Source organism: Pygocentrus nattereri, chromosome 26, assembly GCF_015220715.1.
Source record: "Pygocentrus nattereri isolate fPygNat1 chromosome 26, fPygNat1.pri, whole genome shotgun sequence".
Classification (NCBI taxonomy): domain Eukaryota; kingdom Metazoa; phylum Chordata; class Actinopteri; order Characiformes; family Serrasalmidae; genus Pygocentrus; species Pygocentrus nattereri.
In genome coordinates, this window is record NC_051236.1 from 8,930,753 (window position 1) to 8,940,961 (window position 10,209).

At 37.2% G+C, this 10,209-nt stretch overlaps 1 protein-coding gene across 1 annotated transcript; it reads right to left on the reverse strand.

The window, feature by feature from the left end:
- Positions 1-2,008: 2,008 nt before the first annotated feature.
- Positions 2,009-8,043, reverse strand: tnni1b (troponin I type 1b (skeletal, slow)). Its single transcript, XM_017721192.2, has 9 exons — positions 7,969-8,043; positions 6,790-6,817; positions 6,518-6,524; positions 5,357-5,398; positions 5,049-5,180; positions 3,826-3,915; positions 3,548-3,724; positions 3,356-3,464; positions 2,009-2,415 (listed from the first exon to the last, which is right to left on the reverse strand). The coding sequence occupies exons 2-8, from the start codon at positions 6,795-6,797 to the stop codon at positions 3,360-3,362; spliced, it is 561 nt and encodes a 186-aa protein (XP_017576681.1). The 5' UTR covers positions 6,798-6,817; positions 7,969-8,043; the 3' UTR covers positions 2,009-2,415; positions 3,356-3,359.
- Positions 8,044-10,209: the final 2,166 nt, after the last annotated feature.

Genomic DNA, 10,209 nt, shown 5'->3' on the forward strand with positions numbered 1-10,209 from the left:
TGTTACCAGTACAATTACTAACTTATTACTTAGTAATAATTCTAGAAAAATAGCATGGAATTTTTTAGTTCACTACAACTTTATTTCCATAATATCACATTATCAACCACTGTAAAGGATACAGAAAATGCCCTAATACACCCAGCTAAATTAATATTTTCATATATCTTTAGTTTTTCATGATATATTTATAATGAAATGATTAATCTCTAAAAAATTAGTATATCATAAGCAGGGTTTATATGAATTGTTTTCAAAAATAATATAATAAAGAACTGAGAAGATGAAAAGTCTGGACTGGGCTTAAAGGTGTGCTTTAATGCCCACCTGCTCAAGTCAAGTCAAGGCAAAGTTTATTTATATACACTGTAAAAATTGCCCCATCAGATCTCCCTAAAAAAATTGGTTCATGTGGTAACAAGTAAATTACCTAGTTTTATTCAACCTAAATAAATACTTTGAATGAATGATAAAACTAGCTCACTTGCCATTTTTTAGGTTAATCTGACAAGGCTTTTTGTGTAGTATAGTTTTTTTGTAGTACTTTTTACAACAGGTGTTGTCACAAAGCAGCTTTAGAGAAAAACCCAGCTCTGAGTATCTATAAGCAAGCCAATGGCAAACTGGCAAGGAAAAACTCCCTAAGAGAGAGAAACCTGGTTCTACACCTGATGGCAAACAATAACATAAGAGCAACAGGAGAGTAAGGTTTAACATTAATATAAAACATTAAAATAGAGGGGGGGGGGGGGGGGGGGGGCATTGGACAGAAGGATTTAGATTAAGTAATGCACTGCAAAAAGTGGCTCCTCAGATCTACTTAAATTTAAATTTACTTTAATCAACCGAAATAAATACTTTGAATAAATGATTCTTTCAAACAAAGTAATTTGAGTTGAATAAAACTAGTTCCATTGCTTGTTGCCACATGAAATAACTTAAGTAGATCTGATGAGTCACTTTTTACAGTGTACTAGAAACCTGTAATGTGTAAGTGTTGTGAAGCAGGTGAGGCAGTACTTATGACTAGTTCACTAATCATAGCATTTTGAATGGACTAAAATTCTGTAAGGTCACTAATTGTTCCCAGAATGACTGTGCATTGCTGTGATTTCAAAAATAATGTAGGCTGATTACTTAAAACAGTGGGTGTGTTTACCTGTACTTAATCTGATCATAACTGGATTTTGGCCCTTATTATTTTAGGAATTTTTCCCATTAACTGATCTCTCAGGTGCATGTAAACCCTCATGCTGTGTCCTTGTGTTTCTTAAAGCCCATTAGCTGCAATTAAAACTGTATATATGGACGCCATGGCTTTAGTGGGCTTATTAGGGTTTCATGTGATCGGCACCGTCACTTCTTCATATTCACACTGGTATCACAGATTAGAATAATTAACTCAAACCTCACTGTAGCAGAGATGAGATTCAGTGTTTTTAAACGTTTAAACACTTTATTTAAGAAAAAAAAATTCACAATAAAAGTATACTTAAGATTACTTCATGTGGTAACAAAAATTTGATCTACTTTGAAAAAATTGTTAATACAAAGTATTTATTTAGGTTGAATAAAACTAGTTAATGTACTTGTTACCACATGAAGTAATTTTTTTAGTAGATCTGATGAGCCACTTTTTACAGTGTAGCAATGACTGACTGTTAAAGGCCTATTAGAGGAACAATGAGGAACAGGTCTGTGTAAATCAATCACTGTTACGAGTGAAAACCAGTTACTGGTTTTGACTGTTGGATGTGTATCACAGAGAGCCGTGAGCGTCAGTGACCACTGTTAGAAGCCTGTAATGAATGTCTGTTCGTATGAATATGAGAAGAGTGTGAATCTCTATTACTTAAGATTGATTGGAGGGCAGCATCATCCTCAGGTATGTTTCCAACTTTACTACAAACCATCTGACTGGGGCAGCACTTTTTCTTCTAAGATCTCAGTGTACATTTAGCAGTGTCATTTTCAGAAGAGGTGAAAAAAGCTCATATTGAGAGTGACACTTTATCGAAAATATTTTATTGAGGAGGTCACAATAAAACATAAGTCTGGACCGACGAATCAGAGCAGTTTCCTGATCAAGTCTGATTGAATGGGGAACGTTCATGTCCATTTGAATTATCCTTATTATTTCCATATTATTTCCATGCACTTTTGCAAAGCCTCAGAAAATGTAATCGTCTAAGGATATACTGGACAGGCTAGTATGCAAGGCACAGCAATGTAAAACAAGCCACGCAGAATAATAAAATTATTTGAGACTGATTTATAGATGCTTGTAATACATATACAGTAAGAATACATTTATAAACATCAATAATGTGCAGGCAGTAATGTGGATGATCTTCCGTAACGCATGGCTTCAGCAGGCAGGCATCAGCATCACCTCCTGAGTATCGACTTAATGACCTGTTGAAAGAAAGTTGAGTTGTTTACTTTAGACGACATCACTGTAGTCTAACCTGTTTTTCTTCTGATTGATGTTCTTTTATCTGTAGGCAACCGTGTGGACGTTTTATAATGAGTAGTACACGATTCTTTGCTATGTTCCAGTAAGAATAGCTGCTGCATAGATACGATTTAACCTGATTTATGTTATTTATGTGCACTGTATTAATCGTCTCTCCTGCAGACAGGAGATTCTAACCTGGATCTAACATGCTGTTCTCCCTTCCATTGTTCTGATCCAGCTTATTAAGACCTTCTGAAGAAATGAATTATCTGGAGCAGGTGTGAAAAAACTAGACTCTGCAGGAATATAGATCTCCACCCACACAACACATGCCGACATGCTTACTTGGAGGTTTTTAGGGCAGAATTTTCAGCCAAGCTGTATTATATCCAGAGGCCAACAACAGGCATGTTGTGCACCATCGCCCCCACTTCAAGCTCTGCCTTCATGAAGCGTCAGATTGGTTTAGTCATTTCACATTCAGTCTATGTTCCAACATTTTGCCCAAAATTTCTCACGTTTGTTCCCAGATGTTTTCATTATGAGATCACATCTGTCCCCACAAGACTAAAATCATGTGGTTGTTGATGTACTGAAGTTCTATAGCTGGGATCAATGAATATTCACCACAATTTCTGTAGGTTTTATTTTAGTGCTGCTCTTTTTGATTCACAAATACAAAGTTTAATTAAAGATATTAGTTGAAGTGAGCTTGAGGTCTGCATTGGGTGGGGGGGGTTCAGTGCCTTGCCCAAGGGCACACTCCGACATACCTAGTCAGTCCTGGGATTTGAACCCACGACTTTCTAGTTACTGGCTCACCAACATCCGGCTACCGGCCACCCACAGTGTATTTTGTTGTATGTATTAAAACTGCTGAGTTTATGTTGTGCTCACTCGTTCACTGCGTTGGCCCCTTGGCGGCATCAAACATCTTCTTGCGGCCCTCCATTCCAGACATTGCCTCCACATTCTTCCTCCAGTCACTGACTTCCACTGTCTTTTCCTGCAAATCACGAAGCGGAGTTTAGAATGGGCACACAGAAAAACGCTTTTGTGACTGTCCTTTTCAGCTTTTAAACCACTGACCTTCTCTGTGTCCTCTTTCTTGACTGATTTGAGGTTCGCTCTCAGGTCCAGAGATACTTTGTGTTTGGAGCCCAAGAGCGAGCGTAGGATAGCGTCTGCTGAGACCCTCACCCTCCTGAGGTTAGGCCGCTTGAATTTCCCCCTCAGGTCCAGAACTTTGATGTTGAGATCTTTTATCTACATAGAGAAGAAACACTGAGTTAGAACAAGGAGAAAGTGGTTGTTTGTGACATTGTTCAGTCAGTCGGTGAGTTAAATCGGGTTGGAAGGGTTCTGACCTCTCTGGTGTTATGCAGCACTTTGGCTTCAATGTCGTAGCGCTCTTCATCCACCACGTCTATCTTGGCATGAAGCTCTTGACACAGTTCCTATGAAAGACGAGAAGAAAAGTGATTATTCATCTCTCATTGTTTTACTTCATCAGTTCTGTGGTTCAGAATGTTAAGTGTGAACATGAATGAAACACGGTTAAATGCAATGAGTTTAAAGGGGAATTCCACAGATTTTTCAAAATTTCTACATTATTAAATCATTTAGATCAGAGCAGTTTGATATGAAGTTGTATATTGTAGGGCAGAGCTCACTAATAGGCGGACCGCAGTCCGAGTCCGGACCCAGACGTTGTGGACCTGAACCTATAACCGATAAACTATGGAGAATTATTTCATTTCGACAGGGTGGTCCTATTTTAATCAGCATAACTTTCTAGCCTTTAAGGTACAGCTTTAGCGACCCTACTCAGCCAATCAGTTCTGTGCATTACGATGAGCACTGACTCGAGTGAGTGATGCACACAAAGGGCAGGGATGTCAGAGGGAAGTTATTTAAATTGACATGCTCTAAAAAGAGAAACCTGACATTCTTGAAATATGACTGAATTGTACTAATTTGATTTGACATTCAATTGTCGACTACAGAAGATGTTGATATACCTACTAGTCTACCTCTGTTTACGATATCATGATTCACTGAATCATGATGCAAGAATAATCATGGAACCTAGACCTTATGATGTTCTGGACCTTTGCTTGAGGATACTATCTCTAACTGGACCTCAGTGAATTTTAATTAAAGACCCCTGTACGTGTCTTCTGAGTTTGTATATGTAATATTGATGATGATAAAATGGTGGTTAAAAAGTTCTCTTTTCAGCTAATTTGCCTTATTATAACATACATTCTATGATGATCTCTAAAAACATTTTTAAAACAATTTCAGCATAATCGTAACCATTTCATATAAAAACTTTGTGAGGGAGCGTTTATAGACATTAGACAGTTCAGACATCTGGTTCCCATCACCACCACTATGATGAATTCTGGCACTGTAATTTTACCCACAATGGAGCAATTCACACCAAACCACCCTGAATGATTTTGCTATATGAATTATCCGTTTAATTATTCGGAAAAAATGGTTCAGTCCATCTTTAAAATGCATGCCTAGAGAACCTGGTTTGATGCCTTATGTGTGCCTCCACATCTAGAATGACTGACTGTACCTGGAGCTCCGCGAAGGACATGCTGCTGGTCTGTAGGGCAGGGATTTTCTCATCCAGATACCTCTGCTTCTCCTCCTCCTTATCTATCAGCTCCTGCTCCAGCTCCTCTTTAGCTTTAGCAACCATCAGGCTCTGCTCCCACACACGCATGCACACAAACGCACGCACAAGACGCTTCATCTAGACGCTGGTCTTTTGCATGTTGAGGGAGTTTTGGTGAGTGTTGATGAATCTCTTTCATTTGCCATTTTTTTAATGATCAGCGTCTTTTCGATGTGAAGTATTGAAGGACTGCTGTGTCTACATACCTTTAGCATCAGCTTGCGGGAGGCTGAAATCTTGGACTTTTTCTAGTGAACGTTAAACAAATGCACATAAATGTATATCATAAAAGTTCACAAATCAGTTCAAACTTAAGTATTTGTTTAACTTATGATAAAACTGGGGTGAAGATGCAGATTTAAAAGGTGGACCTGATGTGCGATAAATGTTTTTCATTTTTAAATATTGCCTAAAGTTAGACACTTTAATGACTTGTGCTTTGTCCCAAAATCATTCTGCAAAAGTGTTGCAAAATGTTAGTTTCTATGCAAAATGTTTGACTTAAGTCAACAGATCCTCTACAGAGAACACACTTATAATACAGCATATTTCTGCAATTTTTGGTGCACAATTTCTATTTATTTGATTTGATCATGTAAGAAAGAAATAAAACCTAGATATAAAATAGATATAAACTTTTGTAACATTTTCTGTCTTATTTTTCCAATGTTAAATTCAGCAAATAGTAACTGGCATTAAAATGTACAGAGTTGTTCTCTGTAGATGATGTGTTGACTTATGTTCATTTAGAAAATCAACAACACATAATTTGATTGGTGGTGCCAAAACTTTTGCAAAGGACTATATATCATCGCAAGTGAAATAATCTCAGATCTAGTTGTCTAATCTTCAATCTATTTCTACACAATTTTTACTTGTTTTAAATCCTTTTATCTAGAGAAATTGTTCTTATTCTATTGCCAGTTAGGATGTGTATATATAAAACGATGCCAATAGAATAAGTTGATTCATCTAGATTAAATATCATAATAAATCTTAGAACTTCTCTAGAAAAAAGTTAAATAACCTTATGATATTCTTACAACGTATCCAAAATGAAAAATATTAGATATGTAGGCTAGATTTAGGTTGTTTTAATTTGCCAATATATCATTTTTTGGATTGTGAGAACCTTTTAGTACTTAAAAGTAATTTAAAATTAATGCCTGTTCTGCTTGATGCAAATTCGGAACTGTTCTGTCTTGACTGTCTGTGACTTTCATTTGTTGTTTGAGAAGAAAGGTGCATCTAAATAATCAAATTTGTAAGATAAGATTCACTTAATACTTATCCCCATATAAAACGATGTGAAAAAGTCCATGAAATGTGATTTTATGATGCACCACCTTTGTGGATTTAGTACTTACCTCTTGCCTGTAAAGTGAAAAAGGAAAATTATTATATTATGACTACTGTAATGCACCTGTATTCAGAAAGCATTCATTCTCATTTAACCTTATTAAGCTGACAATTTTAGAAATGTCTGTTACATCTAGACAGTTAAAGAATGTTATAATTACTGATTAAAGCGGTACATGTATCAGACATGGGCAGCTGTTCTAAGAATAGATCTCATTTGTCCAGAGGACCACCAGGGGAAGAGAAGATGGAAAACAAAAGAGAAACAAAATCTACTCACTCAGGCATCTTTACAATGTGGATTCAACCTAGAGGACAAAAATAAAGGCTTTTGTTTCTGAAGTCTAGGTCCATAGGGTGAGCTTACTGCTTTAGACATGCAGACTTAGGAGAGAGATCGTGTTTCTCCCACCAGCATTCTCAAAATGAGGCGAGAGCTCTAACAAGTTAACGCCAATTCCATGCACTTATATGTTGATAAGAAACACTTAACAAGCTGAAACTGTCTCTTAGACCTGGATTATATGTAAAATAATGATTTCTGCTATTTTATAAATAAGCAACCTTTGAGTTTCCTATGGAAAAGCCAGAGTACTGGAAGAAAGTCAAACTAGCTTGCTCTAGTGTTGTTCATTACATTAAAGGAATCAACACTGAATGCAGATGAGTTTGAAATGTTATGAACTGATCAATACGTTTCATTTTTAAGGATCTCATGTGGTTGAAAATTGTGAACTTTCTTCAGTGTTTACACTCAATTCGATACAGTTATACACAGTTATTAAATGGAACATCAACAGTAAAGTTGAATCTTCAGTAAAACTAGTACTGCAGCATCTAGCTCGTCTGTTTTGCATCTATGGGTCACTTTGATGTGATGACACCAGCCATGCAAATACCCCCACACAAATGCGGCCCAAGTTAACCCCCTAAAAAGAAAGTGTTGGCAGACACACAGTGTGTTGGGGGATAAAGGCATGCCAGCTATTTCAGACAGATAACAATCCGGCTTTCTCCTGCCCATTTCCACTAGTCCCGGGCCACAAATAGCCCTCCATCAGGCCAGTTAAAGAGCCCTGGACCTTCAGTGACTTTTACTGTAATTCAGTTTAAATGTCCACTGTGGGAATTTATAAATAATATACTAAATATGCTGCAGTAAACAGTGTATAGATGGCATAATATTTGACACTTTGAAGACTAGCTATTTAAGGGAAGTGTTTAATATTGCATTTTGTTTTGAGATCAGAATAAAAAATATAATTTTTGAAGTATTTACTAACAATAACAGTTAATAACTGAATCTTACCCACACTGTACTGAGACAAAATAAGTCTAATACAGCTCCAAAAATACAGCAGTAACATATAATACAGGAAAGGAAAGAGGTCATTTTCAAAGTTCTAAATGAGTAAAAAACTTTCTGAAGTGTGTTGAAGAATCTGTTAAAGTTTCTTACCTCTAAATGCTGCGTGGGGGAAGTGATGCACCACAGAATGATGCTCTGCAACAATGTCTCCTTTTAAGCCAGCCTCTTATTGTTCTGTCCTCGCTCGTAACTGGGTGATATTAATAGACGCGCAGCTCTTCTCCAGCAGTTGTGAACTTTTTTCCCCATTGACGTTGGGGGCTGATGGCCAGAGCCTACAGGACCACTCTATCTGCTAACCAGCCCTGATTTAGCACAAACTATCCCAGGGTGAAAAAAATCCCAAAAAATTATGTTTTCAAAAATATTTGGGTGATTCCATGATTACGATGCAGTTTTATTTTGTAATAAATCACATTTATTGTGTGTAAAAAGTGCTCTTTACAACTATCTCTGTCCAAGTATCAGATAAATTAAACATTTATAACAACTATCTAGAACACTTGGAAAACAGATTTTTTGCCTTCCAGTCCACCATAGCCAAGAGGTCCCTGTAGTTACTGAGTAATAAGCCTTGGTATGTAATAAGGCTGCAGTTTTAGGGGGTTAAACTGATGAAGATGTGATGACAATAGTAGATAATTTGCTTACATCCTCAGAAGATACGTCCTTCACCAAGTTTTCACTTTAGGTTCTCTCTGAAAACTCAACGTGCTCGCCATCCTCAGATTCATCAGCTCAGGGAAGGGGTGGAAATACAGCTCACTTTACAAAGTGTACTTTTGCGCATTGCATGCAATTACACCTTTCTACCAGAGAGGTCTCCCAATAATTTACAGACAACTAAATTCACCCCTGACAAGAAAATGAATGATGCAGTTACAGCAGCAGTTCTTTATTTAACCTTCTTCTCAAAGTAAGACTAATCTAACCTCCTGTTCTCCATTTTACTCTTATGTTTTAAGAAACTGATTCTAGATAAAAGCTTGTGTTCTGAAATTTGATTTAGAACCCCACATCTTTCATGTCTGTGTTTTAGTAGTGTGTGTTTAACATGGCTCCCAATTTTATGTCTGTACCAGGCATTCAGTTAGGTGGGTTTCAGGTTCTGATCCAGCATTGACCTGTATCTCGAAGACTAGACTAAAACTGTTAATGAAGTGTGAACACAAGGAAGTCTTGGCAATACTTTTACTGTTTAGCCATTTAGCTTTACGTTGTGCAGTGCTGAGTGGAAATGATTAAACCGTTTAAGAAAACTCAGTTGGTTTTATTAACAGAATCAAGGCAACTTATTTACATGTAATTAATGAGGTGAGGCTAAATGTTCCTCTCCCAGCCAGGAGTTTTCTCTCTGAGCAAGGCTCAAAATTCATTCGCTTAGATCTTGAGCAGATTGTTATTGTTTAATCAGGGTTTGCTCTTTAATCAAAAGTGGTCGCATGTTGAGGTCATGGCACACTGACCTCACATTCCCCAACAGACACCAACATTCTAATCATGTCAGTTGGCTTTTAAAGTGTTCCAGAATAAGAACAGATAATCTCAACAGACCAGTGAGAATGGAGGGGAACATTATTACACAGTGTAAATAGGAATATGAGGGGAACATTCTAGAGCAGTGTAAACAAGGGACAACGTTCTAGTGCAGTGAGAATAAGGGGCGACATTCTAGTGCAGTGAGGAGTTAACTCAGTAGTGAGTTAAGCCAACTTTCTAGTGGGTCAAATCAAGCATCCTTTTCAGCCAACTTTGTGCTCTAGAGTCCACATTTTGGGTTCTAGGGTCTCTAACAATCACACAAAGGTACAGCACACCAACCATAGGTGTCTGTTGGAGAAGGTTGGGTTGATGTGTTCTGGGCTTTAGAAGCATCCCGAGCATGGAACACCTCAAATGCAGGGGCAGAAACAGAAACATCCAAACTCCGAAATCTTATCTGTTACTGTGATAGCAGTAGCTATTACAGAATCTTGTATCCTAACCTGAGAAGTGTTACTGAAGCATCCTAACAAAATTTCATAAATACTCTCCTGACATTATGGTAACCCCAGTGCTGTCTGTTTGAACTGTTAGTCATATTAAAAAAATAGTATATTTTTCTTTCGAGGCAACCATCACCACATAAGAACTTCACTGGAACTTGCATTTATTTATATTGCAAAATGGCAGTTTCACTTCCACGGTTAAAAAAAATCCCAGACACTGCAGACCCTCTTTCTCATTCCTTTTCGTTAACTGCATGATGTTAATGAAAACTTGGCAAATAAAATCTTGCAGGAATGGTAGTGAATAATAAAGAACACAGAATTGAATGTGTTACTGTTTATT